General features: G+C 48.1%; 1 protein-coding gene across 1 annotated transcript in view; it reads left to right on the top strand.

The window, feature by feature from the left end:
* LOC119962645 (mitogen-activated protein kinase 4-like) overlaps positions 1-20,230 on the top strand; it is a 159,589-nt gene that overhangs the window by 74,829 nt on the left and 64,530 nt on the right. The window contains exon 2 of the mRNA XM_038790514.1: positions 11,945-12,848. Coding sequence (XP_038646442.1) covers positions 12,303-12,848 — 546 coding nt within the window. The 5' untranslated portion in view covers positions 11,945-12,302. The remainder of the gene's footprint in view (positions 1-11,944; positions 12,849-20,230) is intronic.

Below are 20,230 nucleotides of genomic sequence, written 5' to 3' on the forward strand. Positions count from 1 at the left end.
TCTGTATGCCCAGGCATCCGACTATATTACCTTCGAGCTAGACCAGGTCCACCAAGATGCCCGGGCTGCAGGATTATCTGCCATTGTCGGGATGCCCCCAGTGCAGGGGCGATCAATGGCACGCAAGTCGCCAAATGAGCACCGGGGCATCAGGGAGTACCCTATGTTAACAGGAAGGGGTTCCAGTCTCCTAAATTTCAGATCAGCGCCACCTCCGAATCATGCATGGGAGCATGCGTGACAGTTACATCCAGGGTAAGCGGAGATCCCGGTGTCTTCGAGGACCACCCCAGGATGACATGGGGGACAAGGGGCCTTCACTGAGGTTATGGCTGATGATGCCTGTGCAGAGGTCTGGGACAAAGGCGGAGACCTGATACAATGAGGTCATGTTGCCACCTGTGCTGTTGTTGAGCGGTGCAAGATGCGGTTCCGATGCCTTGACCGCTCTGGCAATGCCCCCACCAGAGGGTCTCCCGCTTTGAGATGGTCTGCTGTGCTCTGCACAATCTGGTGGAGCAGTGGGGTGACATCTGGAGGAGGAGTAGTAGGAGGTGGAGAGACTTGCGGCACTATCTGAGGAGGAGGATGAGGGGGTCCAGGAGGGGATGGAGGATGAGCCCAGGGAGGAGCTGTGGAATGGAGCACAGGTGTGAGGCTGTATCTGTCAACTCAATACCACCCCCCTATTTCCCTCCCTCCCCCACCATCCTGCCCTACCCCCATTTCCCTCCCTCTCCCCAATTCCCCCTCTCCCATTGCCCTCGTTCCCCCTAATCTTCCCTCCCACCCATTTCCCTCACTCCCTCCAATGCCTCACTCCCCCATTTTCCTCCCACTCCCATTCCCCTGCCTTCCAATTCTCTCATTTCCAGCCCCATTCTCTGCCTCCCATCCTATCATACCACCCCTTTCCCCACCACCCTGTTCCACACATAAAGGGTCTGTATAACATCTCCCAGGGTGATGGGCCTGTGTCGGCACTGTCAGCGGAACAATATACAAGCCAGGAGAGCAATGATAACTCGCTGTGAGGTCAGGTACCCTTTATGCCAAAGTCTGACCCCTGTCTTTCTGCTGACAGCACACTCACACCTACCCTCTGAATGGGGTCTTCATTGGGGGCATCTGATCATGCACCACTGTGCCCAGGGGGGTCGGGGGAGCGGAGGGCAATAAGTGGTGCGGGTGTGGACAGGCTGGTTGTGAAGATTAATGTGACAGAGGCTTCACATGTATAAGGTGTGACATGTTCTAATAGTGAATTTCACTGTCACAGATTTCCATTGCCCCTAGCTACAGAGAGTGACCAACCCCCGGTGCCCACTCAGCGCTCCTTCATCTTCCGTGGTCTAATGCTACGTCCAGGTGTGTTCCCAAGATGCACATCAGAGCTGGAGGCAGCCTGCTGCTTTCCGTGCCCTGTGGCCTTTGATGCCTTTGACGGACGTATCCTGGAGAGACTGGAGCCGGGGGGGGGGGCCCTGACCAACTTACCGGTGTTACTGGCATCATCGTGCCACCGTGTTCTTACTGCTACCCTAGAGATGACCTGGTGTCAGGAAGGGGAATTCAGAAGAAATGGAGTCTGCCGTAGTCTCCTTGGTGGCAGGCCCTGGGTTAGCCTCCAGCTCTTCCTCCCTGACGGTGCCCATAGGGCCCTGGGGGACTCCATGGGATAGAGGGGCAGCTGGAGTGAGTTCCAGAGGCCTCTGAGTCATCTGGCTCTGCCAGTACTGGAGGTTCCCCGTTGTCTGCACAATGGTGTGAAGTAGGTTTTAGGAACTGAAGGGGTGGCAGGTGGAACTGATGCCAGGAGAGAGGTGGTAACTTAGCTCGTAGTTGGCCTTATTCCAACATTGGACAGCGGTCCTCCTTGTCATGCAGACCACAGGGACAACTGCTGCCACCGCCTCCCAGGCAGCAGTGTTGACCCTGCTGCTGATGTCCGGCCCCCTCGGGGGAAGACGTGCTCCACCCCTCATCCACAATGCCGATAAACCTTATGGGTTCGGCATCCCCAAAGCGAGGAGCAGGTCTACGCGCTGCCCTGATTGTGTGTCGACCAGGAGTGAGAGGTGAAGGAATATTAAAAACAGCTCCCCCTTGTTAGTGAAGAGCTGCTTAGGCATGGGCCGGGCGAATGAGATGGTGAGGGAGCCAGGATTCAGATGGTATGGGATCCAGGGAGCCTCTAGGCGGGATTCTCCAATAATGGGGCAATGCCCCAACGCCCGCGAGAAAACTGGCGCAAATCACTCTGGACTTTTTTCGAGAAAGTCCGGGGTGATTCTCCTTTTTTAAGGGGGCTTGCAAGGCACCACAGTGCTCCACGTAGCTCCGGCTGCCGATACGGGGCCCTGCACTTCCGGCCGCGGGTCCGCGCATGCGGACCCACACAGCGGGCCGGCACCGAAGATGTAGGCCCACCCCCAGATCACGCACACCCGCCGATCGGTGGCTCCCGATCACGGGGCTGCCCGTCATGGAGCCCCCCACCCCGCAGGAACCCCCTGCCCCCCCACCAGGACGGCCACCGCAGCCACAACTCCGAGCTCCTACCGGGTGGAACCATGTTAGAACTACGCCAGCGGGATCACGGCCGATCGTCCGTGGAGAATTAAGAACATAGAACAGTACAGCACAGAACAGGCCCTTCGGCCCTCGATGTTGTGCCGAGCAATGATCACCCTACTCAAACCCACGTATCCACCCTATACCCGTAACCCAACAACCACCCCCTTAACCTTACTTTTTAGGACACTACGGGCAATTTAGCATGGCCAATCCACCTAACCCGCACATCTTTGGACTGTGGGAGGAAACCGGAGCACCCGGAGGAAACCCACGCACACACGTTGCCGTGGGGGCCTCTTTCAATGGCCCCCAACCGGCGCTGTGTTGACTCCGCGTGGCTGGCGGCAATTCTCTGGTCGCTGGAGAATCGCGCGAAGGCGTTGTGGGTCCGACATCCCATTCCCCGCCCCTGCGCCGGGTGGGATTGCGGTGCGGAGTGTCGGAGAATCCCGGCCTCTGTCTTTGGACATGTAAGAATAGCGTCTTGGATTGTGTGTTAAGGTTACTTGAGGCAGATTGTCTGGGAGGTTTAAGACATGAAAGGGTAAAGGTGTTCGGTTTGTGCATTTGCAACAAGATATTCAAGTGGGTTTGAGGTACAATAAATAGGTCGAATCTAACATTGGCATTTTTAGATAAGTTGAGAGTTTGCTTGAATATCAAAGGGAAGTCAGAGGAGGCAAGTCATATTTTGCTTCTTACAGGAGTTCCATAGGTAAACAGCAGAGGTATATTACATTTCATTGATCCAAAAGCAGAGATAAAATAGAAACATGAAAGACTTCATATTTGGTAGGATTTGAGTTTCAAAGTGTTATGAAAACAATTGAACCTGAGATAAAAGGGGGAGGGGGGTGGGGTGTAGTATTTTAGAATTAATGTGAAAAGTTTAAACATTGATTTTGTGTGAGAAGATTGCCGAGAAACAGCTCTCGGCTGGAAGAAGGTGCCGTTTGAATCAGCCACCCAGCCAAGCCAGAAAAGTCTTGGGCTGCAAAAAGAAGTTTAGCTCTGAAATCTCTTTGATTTCCACAGCCGTGAGGAAGTTGTTTGAGTAGTTGTGTGCTGTATTAAAGTGACAGCAGTTTTGCCTTGGGTAATATTACTGGATTTTTCTAAGGAAGTATTGCCTGGAAGGCATTCATTTGTGGCTCTGACGAAGTGGGAAGTCTTTTGGAGGAAGACTAATTTTAATTGTGCAACTGTAATCGGGTGTGCTTAAGTTTTCTTTTCTTCTTGTCAATATAACTTTAATTTATTTTTTTAAATCCCAAAAGTGTTGCTGGACTTCATGCTGTTGAGATCAGTATGTTTTCCTCTTGTACAAAAATGGGTATGGCCAGTAAGTCAAGTTTCCCCCTGGGATTTAGTTTGCTCAGCAGCTGTGTTCATAACAACTCTCATCGTTATTGTTCTGTCACAGACTGGCTTCACGGCTGTGGCAGCAAGGAACACACTGCACGGTGATGCCTTTTCCTCTAGCAGAAGATGCTGAGCTCTGACTTCTGGTTACTGCCTGTCCAGCTGACTTCAGAAAGACCCGTCAGCCGACTTCCCAGTCTTTTTGCCTCCATGTGTACTTGCTCCTTCTTTCCTGTATCTGTCTGTGTCCTTACATTCCAGGTTGCCAAGTTCTGTTCTCTGTGACATTCATAAACATGCGGTTGAAGAGAGACACAATCAGATTATTGAGAGACACCCTGTTCAAAAGTGCTTAGGCGTGCCTTGTCATTCCGTGCCTCTCCCAAATTGTCAGATGTATCCCCCCCCCCTCTGTTTCATTTAGGTGCTTCACAATCCAGGGGGCCCCATTCGTCAGCTCCTTTGACATTAAAGGTCGTGATCTTTGGTGGCACGGGGGCACAGTGGTTAGCACTGCTGCCTCACGGCACTGAGGGCTCGGGTTCAATCCTGGCCTTCGCTCACTGTTCGTGAGGAGTTTGTCCATTCTCCCCATATCTGCTTGGGTCTCAACCCAAAGATGTGCAGGGTAGGTGGATTGGCCACGCTAAATTGGCCCTTAATTGGAAAAAAACAATTGGGTACTGTAAATGATTCTTAAAAAAGAAAAAAAAAAGTTTGTGATCTTATCATACAGGTTGATACTCTGACAGGACATTCATTTTTACCACTTGGACCCTCCCAGCCAGTGTCAAGTGTAGCGAATCCCATCTCCTAAGGTCCTTTATCTCCATCACCAACTTTGTTCAGTTCCATTTATGCAATGTCGCCCACTCCCCCGTCACCTGCATCCACAGATACCTAAACCTATCCCTGGCTCCCCTAAATGGCAACACCCCAAGTTAGTTCCCCGACCCGCCTTGTTCACCGGAAATACCTTGCTTTCTCCCCCATTCAACTTATAACCTGAGGAAGCCCCAAACTTATCTAATAAGCCCATAATTCTCTCCACACACTCCAGCGGGTCTTCATAAGATATAGGAGCAGAATTAGGCAAATTTGCCCATCAAATCTGACACATACAACGCAGGTCGTCTGCATACAGTGACAACCGGTGCTTCCTACTCCCCCTTCTAATCCCCTGCCACACTGCCTACCCCCGAAGGGCTATCGCTAGCAAAGAATAATGGCGACAGCAGACACCCTTCTTCGTTCCCCTATGCAACCCAAAACTCCATGAGCTCATCTTGTTTGTCCGTACACTCACCACTGGGGCCACATACAACAGACACACCTATGCCACAAACATCAGCCCGAACACAAACCTTCCCAGACCGCGAAGAGGTACTGCCATTCCACCCGGTCAAAAGCCTTCTCCATGTCCAGAGGCACCACTACCTCCGGTACCCGCCCCTCAATGGGGTCAAGATCACATTCAATAATCACCTAATACTACTAGAGAGTTACCTGCTCTTCATGAAGCCCGTTTGGTCCTCTGCAACCACCCCACACTTTCACATCTGTGTTCAACAGTGATATGGGCCTGGATGACCCACACAACACAGGGTCCTTCCCCTTCTTCGGAATTAGCCCCCACCAACACCTCTCGGCTCACAAGAAAAATAAATTCTGGAGTATACTTTGCACACGTGCGAGAATAAGGAGTACTCCCTCTCCCCCGGGTTCTTAAACCTCCACGGGTCCACCATGCCCATCCTTTCCATAAACCCTCCCCTCTCCGCCCATGATCACACTTCTCCAACACTGCCACTGCCACATCCCCCTTCCCCCCCCCCCCCCCCCCCTTGGCCAACCGTTGCGGCCATCTCCCCCCCCCCCCCCCCCCCCCCCCACCTCAATTACATTCACCAGCATTGCCTGCCAGCATGGCAGCTCCTGCCCAAAGGCTCCGCCTATCTACCCCTCCATTTCTCCCCCTGCCCTTTCCTCCTTGATCTGTATAAATGGCTCCTTATGGACCTCCCCCTCCCCCAGCCAAACAATGACACATCCAAAACCAAAGGTAACCTCCTCCAAAAATAAACACCACCACAGGCGGCTGGAGGGGGCGGTGGGGCGGGGGGGGAGGCTGATGGACTTACCCTCGTACAAACGTATTACCCATTAACAAATGATCGACACAATGAATTCACCCCACCCGAGAAGAAAAAGAAACCCACTCTCCGGCCACCACACTACCCGCAGCCTCCGAACTCCGTTGTTCCAATCCCTCTGTCTCCAATCAACTTTCAGTTCTCCTCCAGTTTATGATCTCTAATAAAGTCATTTGCCTCCTCTGGGGTTTTGAAATCGTACTCCCAGCCTTCGAAAGTCACCCACAGGTTCGCCGGATACAGCACCCCACATCTTGGATAAAGAGCCGCCTTGGCCCTATTGAGCCCAGCACGCCTTTTCGCCAGCTCCACTCCAATGTCCTGATATATTCCGACTGCACTCCCCTCCCATTTGCATTTCTGCTTCTCCCTGGCCAACCGCAGGATCTTCTCTTTTTCCACAAACTTGTGGAGACTCACAATCACCGCCCCCGGCAGCTCCCCCGCTCTCGGCTTCGGCCTAAGAGATCTGTGCGCTCTATCCGCCTCCGGGGCTTTGACCAGCACCCCCTCCAGTCCTGCCAACACCCTCGAGACATATCTCCTGGCACTCGTGCCTTCCACTCCTTCAGGCAGGCCGACAATACGCAAGTTCTGCCTTCTGGATCTGTTCTCCTGATCCTCTACCTTTGCTCTTAGCCACTTGCAAAGGTCCCTCAGGGGCCCCACCTCTGCCTCCAATGCCACCACCCAGGGACCAGGGTTCGACTCCCACCACAGTAGATGGTGGAATTTAAGTTTAAGAAAAGGAAAATCTGGAATTAAAAGTTTAAATATAACTGAAACCATCATCGATTATCGTAAAAGCCCATCAGGGTCACTAATGTCATTTAAGGAAGGAAATCTGCCATCTTTACGTGGTCTGGTCTACATGGGACTCCAGATCCACAGCAATGTGATGAACTCTTAATTTCCCTCTTAAACTACACAGTTCAAGGGCAATTAGGGATGGGCAATAAATACTGGCCCAGTCAGCAACGCCCATGTCTCATGAAAGAATAAAAAGAAACTCGAGGTACAGTATATCAGTGAATATAGGGGTGATGGATGATCTGTGTCAGTGAGGATGCAGGCACAGAGTGTTCGATAAGCTCACAGTAATGCAGTGTGGAAAATGGAAGGCCGGTCAGCAGAACATTGGGATCGTCTGCAGGTAACAAAAGCAAGGATGAGAGATTCAGCAGTAGGTAGAGTGAGGCGGGGCAGAGACAGGTGGCAATATGGAGGTGGAATTAAGTGCATTTTGATAATGGAGGAGATATGGGGTCAGGAGCTCAGCTCAGAGTCAAATTGGAGCCTGGGGTTGCACACAGTCTGGTTCAGTCTCAGGCAATGCTCATGAAGGGGAGTGAAATCAGTGGTTAGTGAACGGAGTTTGTAGTGGAGGCCAAGAACAATGGCATTGTTCCACTCGATATTTTGCAGGGTGTAATTTCTGTTCATCCAATACTGGATGTCAGAGAAGCAAGTGTGACAAATCAGAGAGAGTGATAGCACCAAGGTGAGGTAATAATCCTTTTATTAGTGTCACAAGTAGGCTTACATTAACACTGCAATGAAGTTAGTGTGAAGAGCTGGGTGTCGTGAGGGCATGTGTGAAACATCGCATTGTATTTTCAGATGATTCACTGTCTGTGTGGAGTTTGCACATTCGTGCCTGCGAAGGTTTCACCCCCACAAGCCGAAAATGTTCAGGTTAGGTGGATTGGCCATGCTAAATTGCCCTTAAATGGAAAAATAAATAATTGGGTACTCTACATTTATTTAAAAAAAAACTATTTTCAAATGATATTGCAGAAGGCTGCATGTTGATGCAAAATAGGAAGGAACCCAGGATATTTTGTTGAGGGATTCCGGAACTAATATAGAGGAGTAGAAAGAGAAGCCTTTGCAGTTGATTCTCTGGCGAAGACTAGATAGTTAAGAATGGAATCAAGCAAGGGCAGTCTTACTAATCAAGACAACAGAGAAGAGGCATTGGAGGACGATGGTATGGTCAACTGGGTCAAGGACTGCAGACAGGCCGAGAACGATGAGGGGCTAGTGTACTGCAGCAACAGCCTCACAGAAAGTGACTTTTCTAAGGATCATTTCAGTGCTGTATCAGACAGATAGTGCTAACGATTACCACAGGGATCAATTCTAATGGCATTTAACAGATTGCACAGACTATTTTGGGCTGTTCAGTAAGTACGTACCTTTATTTCCCAATTTTAAATGCCCTGCTGAATTCAGGCAAAGTCAGGGCTTCTACCAGTTTAAATCAGTTGACCGCATCTTTTTAAAGTACGGTTGCCTCAGTGATGAGATTTTGGATTAAAATATATCAGTTTTGACAGGTCATTACTAAGTGGCAATTTCCTGTGAAAATTATATTAGTTATTTCACTTTTTGGCTTTACCATCCGTGCGTTTGGCAGACAAACCGCATCATGTACCCTTTAGCAGCATATGGACTGCAGTGTTGATGACATCAAGTCTCAGCTCAAAAAAGATTTTGTTATGACAGTTAGCCTCATTATTCCTGCAGTTGGAAAGAGAAATAACGGTTCATATGTCACCTCCTGATCAGTACCCAGTGACTACTGTAGGAAAGCAAGTGCGTGCCAATCTCGAATGAAGACAGAATCAAGATTCAACGGTGATATTCCTCATGCGGTTGAAAGGTTTACTGACGCAGGGCTGAATTCTTCCAGCTCCATGATGGCTCGTGTGGCATGGAGGCAGAGGGCGGGATGATCCAGGAAAATAAGGAAACGGTAGATCAAGATGTCGCCCTGACATATTCCCACCATATGGGAACTTTCCCAGGGTGTGCCCGGAACGTTGCCCACTCCACGGAGTTGGCCAGCCAATTATGCTGGTTAAGGCTGGGGTGGGTGACTTTTAGATTCCTTGTTTGCATTTTGCAGCTCAATGGAGTCAGCTTCCATGGCAGGGGCAACAGAGCTGGAGGTTCCATGCTCCATTGATGAGAACAAAAGACGACAATATCAGCCAAGCAAAATCCAGGAAGGGTTTGCCCTCCATCTCAATGGATCTTCAGTTTACGATCTTGGTTATTTCTTCACGGCTTCATGTTGAGGCACACTCACAGTTACTGACCTACCACAGCAGGAGCTCCCATGTCTCTTTGTGGGGCTGCACAAGCTCCAGAACTGGCAGCCCTATGATTAGACCTGTAGCATCTGGGTGCCTAACGGCGATCATGATGGTGGCTAATTAGGAGGCTGACTCCCTGAAGATTACTAAAGTGCTCTTACTGCCAGCCAGGCCTTGGGAGCCCAAATTCAGTCTCGATGCCGGAGTCCTAAAGCCTGTGGGGAAATCCAGCTCTAAATATCAAGGTTAATAGAGGAATAGAATCACTAAAATAAATGTTGCTTAGTGTTTATGAAATAATTGGTGATCACTCTCACTCTTTAGATCATCAATTTGAAAGATGCCATTCGGGCCGGCACTTTAGAATGTCTATTGTTTGGAAAAAAACCTGTTCTATAACCTTGCATGAGACAGCTAGAGACACGCAAAGGAGAGGAAACTAGAAAGAAAATGTGAACAGAGCATAATAATAATCTTTATTAGTGTCACAAGTAGGCTTCCATTAACACTGCATGATGTTACTGTGAAAAGCCCCTGGTCGCCACACACCAGCTCCTGTTCAGGGTCACCAAGGGAGAATTCAGAATGTCTAATTCACCTAACAAGCACGTCTTTTGGGACTTGTGGAAGGAATCCGGAGCAGCCGGAGGAAACCCATGCAGACACAGGGAGAGCGTGCAGACTCCACACAAGTAGTGACCCAAGCCAGGAATCAAACCTGGGACCCTGGCACTATGAAGCAACAGTACTAACCACTGTGCTGCCGTACCTATATCCTATCCAGAATCAATTGCAACAAAAGGGGAGTTAGAACCTTTCCCTGCTGTTAAAATATTGCAACATTAAAACCTGGACTTTTCCACCAATGGCTGTAAAAACTTGGCACAAAGCTGAAGAATTGGAATACATTATGTGAAGTAGATCTTGACTTTTTACGGTCGTGTAAATTGGGTGATAATGAATTGGCAGCCCATTTTACATCCCTCCTGACTTTAATTCCATGTTGTTTTGGACTATCTCACAAAGTCAAGATCCAACCCGTTGAACTTTATGAACTTAAATTAAAATTCCAATATTTTCCTTCTTCCCTGAAGTGATGACAAATGCTGAGATTTAGTTCTATGAGCAATGCCTGCGATATTTTTATTCTTTCATGGGATTTGAGTGTTCCTGGCAAAGCCAATATTTATTGCGCATCCCGAATTGCCTTTAGGAAGATGGGGATGAGATGCCTTCTTCAACTGCTGCTGGCCGTGTGGTGTAAGTCTGTTTGGAAAGGAATTCCAGGATTTTCACTCAGTGACAATGGTGATATAGTTCCAAGTTGGCTTGGTCTCTGACTTGGAGGGTAACTTGGTGGCTTACCCATGCATTTTCTGCTCTTATTCTAATGGTGGGAGAGATTGTGGGTTTGAAGGAGGCTTAGTGATTTGCTGCAGTGCATCTTCTAGTTGTATACGCTGCTGCCACTGTGCACCGATGTATTGGAGCGGGTAGATGTTTAAAGTCTTCTAGTACATCACCCAAGTTACCACATTCACTTTCGAGCTGATTGTAGTTAGGTGTTGTAACCCTGGCTAACTAGCCCAGAAGTACAGAAGTTATTTTGTAGAGTCCTTGCTAATGTCATTACTGAGAGCAACTAATTCAGCATGGACTTTAGATCCAACCCCGGATCTGATTCAGGATCACATCATGCAGTGCATTTAAGAACATAAGAACATAAGAACTAGGAGCAGGAGTAGGCCATCTGGCCCCTCGAGCCTGCTCCGCCATTCAATTAGATCATGGCTGATCTTTTGTGGACTCAGCTCCACTTTCCGGCCCGAACACCATAACCCTTAATCCCTTTATTCTTCAAAAAACTATCTATCTTTACCTTAAAAACATGTAATGAAGGAGCCTCAACTGCTTCACTGGGCAAGGAATTCCATAGATTCACAACCCTTTGGGTGAAGAAGTTCCTCCTAAACTCAGTCCTAAATCTACTTCCCCTTATTTTGAGGCTATGCCCCCTAGTTCTGCTGTCACCCGCCAGTGGAAACAACCTGCCCGCATCTATCCTATCTATTCCCTTCATAATTTTAAATGTTTCTATAAGATCCCCCCTCATCCTTCTAAATTCCAACGAGTACAGTCCCAGTCTACTCAACCTCTCCTCATAATCCAACCCCTTCAGCTCTGGGATTAACCTAGTGAATCTCCTCTGCACACCCTCCAGTGCCAGTACGTCCTTTCTCAAGTAAGGAGACCAAAACTGAACACAATACTCCAGGTGTGGCCGCACTAACACCTTTGTCAACAGAATCATTAAAGGAACCTCTAATAATATTGGAAAATAGAGTTCCTCTATTTTTAATTCAGTTGCATCACTATATCCTCAACTAAATATCGTTTATTTTGATTTGCTGATGTTAGTATTTGTTTTTCCTTTTATTTCTGTATTATTAGAGATATTAGAGGGGGTCGCCTTAGCTCACTTGGCTCAACAGCTGGCTCGTGATGCAGACAGCAGGGGGTCAATTCCCATACCAGCTGAGGTTATCCATGAAGGTCCATCTTCTGAACCTTGCCCCTCGCCTGAGGTGTGACAATCCTCACGTTAAACCACCAGCAGTCAGCTCTCCCCCTCAAAGGGGAAAGCAGCCTGCGGTCATCTGGGACTCTGGCAACTTTACCTTTTTTAGAGATAATCTCTGTGCCCAGTTTCTGTAGATTTTCCATACAAGTAATTTTTTTTTTCTCTTCCAGGAGGTGACTTGGTGTGGAACAAGGACAAGTTGTTTACATAAAATTGGCAGAAGCAAATGGCAATAAAAATCTCAATGAGCTGTGAAGAACAGCAACAGAGCTACTGTTGAACAAGATGAATGCATGTCTGCCTGTGTTAATGCACAGCTTCATGGAAATCCATGCAGGCAGGCTACATCCGTAGAATGTGTCAATTGGGGGCATGCCAACTGAAAGATAACCCTTTTCAGCAAAATACTGGGAGGAGCTCTTCCATTTGACATTATCACACCTTGGGAAAAAACATCAAGTATTCCTAAAGACTTCTGGATGAGAAAAAAGATTAACCACCACCGTGAGACATTAATTGACTAGGACAATGGCAGAAAAGTTTGACTGCATTACCCATGTCCACGGGTTTGATCTAGGTGTCCGTTACATTGAGTTGAAACCTTTGGGCTATGGTGCCAATGGATTGGTATTTGCAGCAATAGACAGCCAAAGCTACCGTAAGGTTGCAGTGAAGAAGATCACTATTAGCGACTCGCGAAGTATCAAGCATGCTCTGCGAGAGATCAAAATCATCCGCCGATTGGATCATGACAACATCGTAAAGGTTTTTGAGGTCCTCGGCCCCAAGGGAAGTGATATACCTCGCGACGTCTGCAGGCTGAGCGTGGTGTACATAGTCCAAGAACATATGGACACAGACCTTGCTCGCCTTTTAGAGGAGGGACCTCTCTCAGAGGAACACGCTAAGCTTTTCATGTACCAGCTACTTCGAGGACTCAAGTATATCCACTCAGCTAACATACTCCACAGAGATCTAAAGCCAGCCAATATCTTTATCAACACTGAAGACCTTGTGTTGAAAATTGGTGACTTTGGATTGGCGAGGATTGTGGACCCACATTATTCACACAAAGTAAGTGAGCTCCATTAAAACCTATTGGTTTAACTCAATACTGATGTGCACAGTACCGTTCGCGGCCAAATTCAATTTACTGGGATAGAAGACAATAGAATCTTTTACACTTGCATACTGAGAGGTAGAAAAAAGAGGTGGCATTTATGCACCAACCTCTTGCTTTTAACCTCAGAAGCACTGGGCAGCAGTACGTCTTTGTTGGTGTGCTGAACATTGCGTGTATGTAGACAGCTTATAGCAAAATGCAGAGGACCAGCACCCTGTCTAAATATAAATGAAATAAACTCCCTTGCTTCAAAGGCAGAATCTGACGTTGGCTAATTTACACTAAAGGATACAACTGATGTCGGAAGCTCATGGGCCTGCGTCCTTTAGTGTAAAAGTGCTGCATGAAATAATCCACTGATATACAGGGCCTAAAGTTCCAGGTCTCTGCTTCACCACTAGATGTGCGGCAGGGATGAGATACATGGACATCAGCTACTGAGGATGTTGACTGTGTCCCAAATCTCAGGCATGGGGTAATTTTAATAATCAGTGGAGGTGATCCAAAACCCGCAGAGGGGATGTCAAAAAATTGCTTTGGTACCTTGCTGCTCTTTGGAAGGAACCTCGAGACCCTTAACTGATCTCAGATTTCAAAATATTAGGGAAACAATATGGTGTTGTGCTTATCTTTCCCCGTTTAAACACAGTATGGACCTCATGGCTGCAGTCAGCAGTCATGATTGATGTTTGGAACAAAGGAACATACACTAGTTGCAATTTCTGGGATAGCCCAGGCACATTCCCCGGGCTTGCTGCAAACGCTGGCTGCAGGCATTTGGGGAGGGGGGGGGGGGGGGGGGGGCAGCAGAAAACATGCCTTTTTCCCCATATCAATCAGAATTTCCCAAGCTTCTTAAATGAGTTGGTACAGTAGCAAAGTGGTTATGTTGCTGTTATATAAACCAGGGGCTTGGACTAATAATTCAGAGTCAGCGATAGTAAAATAAATTGAGGAATAAATAGCTGGTAATAAATATGGGTAAAAGTGACTGTGAAGCTGCGTCATTGCCTTAAAAGTTCAGCAAATTTACTAATGTCCTTCCAGGAAGAGAATAATGTCGTCATCTGGTCTGTCAGCGATCTGATCAAATTACACAACCCCCCCTCCCCGCGTGTGTAAGAGTCTAAGGGGCTTGACAAGGGGGATGTGTGATGCACTATCAAGTACGACGAGACGAGAGTAGAGAGTAATTGAGGCTTTATTAAGCAGAGATATGTAGCCTCCCGCAGCTGGTGCCGAAATGGCTGCAGCTCGGTGAGCACACACATTTATACTCCGCCTACTGGGTGGAGCCAGCAGGCAGGGATCTACCCCCGTACCTATAGTGCAGGAGCCTTACCGTATTACATTTCATATGTGATATATACAACAGTGGTGACTATCACAACAGTGGAAAGGATGTTTCCTCTTGGGAGAGAATCTAGAATGAGGAGTTACTCTAGAAATAAAGGGTCGTCCATTTAAAACAGAGACCAGGAGAAATTCTTTCTCAGAGGTTGTAAGCTGTTGGAAAATCTCTTCCTCACTGGCGGGAAATGCTTTGAATTTTTTTCAAGGCCGAGCAAGATAGATTTTTGTTGAGCAAGGAGATGAAAGGTTATTGGGGGTAGGCCGGATTGTGGAGTTCAGGTTACAGTCAGACCAGCCTTGATCTTATTGAATGGCGGAGCAGGTTCGAGGGTCCGAGAGGCCTACTCCTGCTCCTAATTTGTATCTTTGTATATACCACAGGAATTTCGTCCTTGGAACATTTTGACTGAGGTTTGAATATTAGTCACTTGGAAGCAGTTACAGAACTGGGGCTATACCTGGCATAATTAGCAGTTTCAGGAGGCAATGTGAGAATACTGGGGACAAGGGACAATTTATCTTTCGGGAACTTTTGTTTCAAACACAATCCATCTTTTACAGTGAAAGTTTAGGTCAGCGGCAGGTCAATTAATTGAGTCACATCCCACTTACACTGGTAACTAAATTTACTTCAGCGTGGATTGAACCAAATAGGATCTGATCTCCTGGCACTTTAACTAGCCTTGCCTTGCTAAAATAAAGCAACAGCATGTTCTTTTTACGAGTTACTTACAATTGCAAATGAATAATTTTTAGAACCGAAGGCCACACTTACAGTGCAGTTACTGTTTGAGACCATTACAGGTTTTGGGTCACCCAGCAACAACTTGGATTTATTTAGTGCCTTTAAGGTAGCAATAAACCCCAAGGAGTTGAGCCAAGTGCCGGTCAAGTTGAATGGTATCACTCATTTCAGTTACCTCCTTGGCTTATGAAATCAGAGCAAGCACACACACTTAGAGTTCTGTTTATCACTGTTCAAAAACTGGTTCCATTTTATTGCTAAATAAAACCAACAAAATACCTGACTCAGGGGTAGCATTAAGCTTCTGAATATAGAATCATTCCCATTCCCCCAAACCTGCTGATGTATAAATTGGTCCTTTTGCTCAGCTACCCTCTGCTGGAAAAGTGCATTCATCAGTACCCCATCCCCCACTCCCTCCACCACCTGCACCATCCTTCACAAAACTCACCTTCAATTGCTGTACCCTTTACACCGATCAATGCCAAATCCAACCTGGCTTCCCTCCCCAAGGTACATGAGTGTGCTGTTGCCATACTGCTCTGCGGCACTGCCCCAAAGTCCCTCTTTGAGTCCTTGCAATCTGGTTCCTGCCCTGCCAAGACCATCTTAGTCAGCGTCATTAACTAAATCCTCTGCAAATGCAATCATGGTGTGCTGTCCCTCAATGACCTATTTTTTATGACCATTTGCTGTATCCATCATCACCGTCTCTGATCTGTGGCCCTTCTGCTTCAGCTTCTGTTTACCCCTGTGGCGACTTTATATTTCCAGTAATTATGACTTCTCACACCCACAGCCAGCTCTGTGTGCTCCACTCGGCGGCATGGTGGTGCAGTGGTTAGCACTGCTGCCTCACGGCACCGAGGACCCAGGTTCGATCCCGGACCAGGTCACTGTCCGTGTGGAGTTTGCACATTCTCCCGTGTCTGCGTGGGTCTCACCTCCACAATCCAAAGATGGGTTGTGGGTGTGAGACCTACGCATACAAGGGGAGAATCGCAGATAAAATAGTGACTTTTAAGGGGCGTCTTGACAAATATATGAATAGAATGGGAATAGGGAGATATGGTCCCAGGAATGGTAGGGGGTTTATATCAGACAGGCAGCGTGGTCGGTGCAGGCTTGGAGGGCCAAAGGGCCTGTTTCTGTGCTGTAATTTTCTTAGTTCTTTGTACTATGGGCAGGCTAGGTGGCTTGACCATGCTAAATTGCCCTTAATTGGAAAAAAAAAGAATTGGGTATTATAAATTTATTTTTAAAAAGCTGTGTGTGTCCCAAGGGTCCATTTTAACCTTCACTATTGGCCTCAATTCCACAACCACGTCTGTGCTATCGGACTACCTCTCTGATGTCAATTAGCCAGATCTCCTTCCCATTGAGTATTGGGAAACTGAAGTCATTTTATTCAGTTCCTGCCAAAAATAGATTCTCTTCATCATGACTGAATCTTCCTTTCCAGTTGCTACACTCAAACCGAACCTCAATGTTCTATTTGACCCTGAGCTGAGCTTCAAACCCCACAACCTATCCATGGTCAAGACAGCATACTTTCACATCAGCTACGGTATTCAGTTTCATCCCTCCTTTACCTCTTCCACCATCAAACGTTTTCCTGCTTTTATTAGCATGAGACTTGTCTTCTAAAAAAAACATTCTCTTCACTGGTGTCTGATCTCCTCATATAAATTTTCAGCATGTCTGAAGCAGACTACCATATCCTAAATCGCAGTAAATCTTGCCTCTGTCCTCATTGACCTCCACTAGCCCCAGCTTCCAGACTAATAAATTCATAGCTTAAAGCAGAAATTGCCGGATAAACCCAGCAGGTCTGGCAGCATCTATAGAGGGAGAAACAGGTTTCATGTTTCAAGTCCGTACGGACCTGCCAGACTTGCTGAGTTTACCCTGCATTTTCTGTTTTAATTTCAGATTTCCAGCATCCGCAGTATTTGACTTTTATTTTACTAAATTCAGAATCTTTGTCCTTATTTATAAAGCCCTCCATTTTCTCGCCCCAATCTAACACTTGCAGCTGCACATCCAAAGTTATACTGTGCTGTTCTCCAGTGCTGGGCTCCTGTCCATGGGTCCTGTTATCGGTGTGAGTTTGTGAAGCTCCGAAGCTACTTTATTTTGATGCACGGTACATAGTCCTTGAAAGTAAATAGCTGGGTTCATGTTGCACATTTCCCCCCCCCCCTCTAAAGATGGCGGCTACGCATACAACTACAGATGCACAGCGTAGTCAACAAATGTAGCCTTGAAGAACTTGGTCCCGCCTTCTAGAACTTCCTCCCTAATCCTCATTGTGTCACCAGTGCCCTTTCTCTCTTACAAAATCATCTCAGGGTCTTTCCTTTCACGATCTTTAGCCGACTCTCCTAAATCCTCTACCATTGGGTCTGCCATGTTCCAATAGGAAGCACCTTGAACATTTTTATCAGTTGCTTGCAGGAAGGACCAAATAATTGTCACATGAAGTTCAACACAAATAAATAAGAGGTTGTGCATTTTTGTATGAAAAGTAGGGAGGTTACTTATTACTGAGAAGATGGAAACCTAGGTGGAATACAGGAAAAAAGGGATTTCAGAGTAGAAATACATCAGTTGTGCCATAGGATAGCAAGGCCATAAGAGAACTAGCCTTTATTTCTCGAGGGATAGAATTGTAAAGAAGGGAAGTTATACTGAACTTGGGTCTAGCGAGGGCCCTTTGAGCGAGGGCTCTCTGGGGTTCATCGTCTGCTTGCGGAGGAGGTTCTGCCACCCCATCCTCCTGACGGTTCTGCTTCTACCTTTGGCAAGCCAAGCGTCACAGTTGACGTTTTCTTCTTCTCTCCTGCCTATAAGCATGGGGTGTCTTATGGATGTAGGATGTAGACAAAGGCAAGGCTAATGGAAAAACATGTCAATGATCAGTACCCCCTTGCAGCTGAGGCCTTTCAGTTTGTGCTCAATCGACATGATTGGAGTCAGACTAGTCCACGCAACTGTGTCCACTCAAGCAGAACTCACGTGCCAGAGTGCCAATGATTGCTGCTCTGCACTTAACCCTTGGCGCACAGCCTTCCAAATTCAATGACTGCTCTGGTGTGGCATTACCATTGTCTGGCTGGACAAGCAACTATATCGCCTTAGAAAAGGTAGCCATGGCACACTGCCCGAGAATAGTGCTCCTAATCATTAGCTCTGGGCTGGCGTACCTATTAACAAGTGTCCCCAGGGGCCAAGCTGAGTGCAAGGCCTTGGAGTGTAAATTAGGAATATGCCTGCATCCAAGACGAGAGCTCAGGATGCATTAGAGCAGCCAAAACTGTTGCCACTTGGTCATGTGCTGTGGGGAGGGAGTTGTGGGGTCTTCCCAACCAGCATGCAAACTAAGGATTGCGCATCAATGTTGTGGCCAGGACATGAGTCAGTGAACTTTGAGAGGCAGCTGCAGAGGATGAATGGATGAAGATTGATTCTTAGGAAATTTAGCAACCCAGAGGCTTTCTCGCAATATTTCCCTCTTGCGCCACCAAACCTACCCGATGCGTATGGGAGTGGGAAATCCCAGCCAGCGAGTGTTTCCTTTGTGGGAAGAGCATAATGGGAGACCACCAATACAAAATAAACACCAGAAAATCCAATAGGGAATTCAGAAGAAACATCTGTGGTAAGAATGGGGAACTCTCTACCACCGGGAGTGGTTGTACGGAGCGGCAGAGATATATTCATGGGGAAGCTAGGTAAGCATTTGAGGTAGAAGGTGGTTACCATGGTAGATTTAGATGAAAAAGGATGGGAGAAGGCTCACGTGGAGCAGAAATACTGCATGGACTGGTGGGGCCAAATGGTCTGTTTCTATGCCATGTGTTGTGTAAATCCAAGAAATTTAAAAAATAAGACTGCTTTCTGAAATAAAGGGTGGGATTCTCCCGCACTTGGCACAATGGCCCGGCACCAAGAAAGGCGCGAACCACTTCGGCATCGGGTGGTCCGACGCCGAAGTGGTTTGCGCCTTTCTTGGCGCCGGCGTCGGGCCTCCCGGACGTTGTGGAATCCTCTGCGTTTCCAGGGGCTAGGCCGGCGCCAGGGGGGTTGGCGCCACGCCAACCGGTGCCGAAGAGACGCCGTGGTCCCACGCATGCGCAGGACCGCCGGTGTGTTCTGGCGCATGCGCAGAACCGCCGGCATGTTCCTGCGCATGCAAAGGGAGTTCTTCTCCGCGCCGGCCATGGCGGAGCCCTAAAGAGGACGGCACGGAGGGAAAGAGTGCCACTATGGCACATGCCCGCCTGCAGATTGGTGGGCCCCGATCGCGGGCCAGGCCACCGTGGCCTCGCGCCCCCGAAGGCCGGATCCCCCTGTGACCCCCCCTGAGAACCCCGCAAGACGGCCGACAAGCCAGTCCTCACCATGATGGACCATTTCATGTCGGCGGGACTGGCCAAAAACGGGTGGCCGCTCAGTCCAACGGGGCTCGGAGAAGTGCCAGGGGACCGCTGCCAACGGAACCCGACCGGCGCGGCGTGATCCCCGCCCCTGCCTGAAAACCGGCGCCAGAGAATTCGGCAGCAGGCGTCGGAGCGGCGGGACAGGATTCACGCTGCCCCCCGGCCATTCTCCGACCTGGTGGGGGGGGGGGGGGGGAGGGGGGTTGGAGAATCCCGTCCAAAGTCTTCTGGTTTCTGGGGGCTGCTTCAGAATTTGCACCTTCTCTCAGCACAGAGCTGTGCCCATCGATATCTTTCCCACTCAGACCACACAAATCAGCTCAACATCTTTCCTTAAATATCCCTCTTCCCTTTCATCTCCAATTCCACTGTCATCAGCATCTCTTTGAACTCAACTTCTCCAAAATATAAAAATCTTTCTTGTTTTCCTATTGCCTCCCTTTCGGGTCAAATAAAATGTAATAACCTTCCCTTATTTACTTAGGAAACCTCGGTAAACGTGAAAGTTCCTTACTCCCCTTTGAAGGTTAACAGTTGAAATGCCAAAACCCTCTCTATCTCCTAATGCAAATTTCTGACCTGACCTATTTACTTGTAAATCTACTTCACCATAGCTTCTGATTAAAAAATTATGCATTTAGTTCCTTTACCCCTTTTATCGCTCGACTCTTCCAGACAAGATTTCTCTAACAACCATTCTGGTTGTTTGGGCTGAGTTTCATGGCAAGGGTTTGGGGGGGGGGGGGGGGGGGGGGGGGGGGGGGTAATATTGTGCTACTGGTGGATGAGACAA

The sequence above is a fragment of the Scyliorhinus canicula genome, chromosome 3 (genome assembly GCF_902713615.1).
Source record: "Scyliorhinus canicula chromosome 3, sScyCan1.1, whole genome shotgun sequence".
NCBI lineage: Eukaryota > Metazoa > Chordata > Chondrichthyes > Carcharhiniformes > Scyliorhinidae > Scyliorhinus > Scyliorhinus canicula.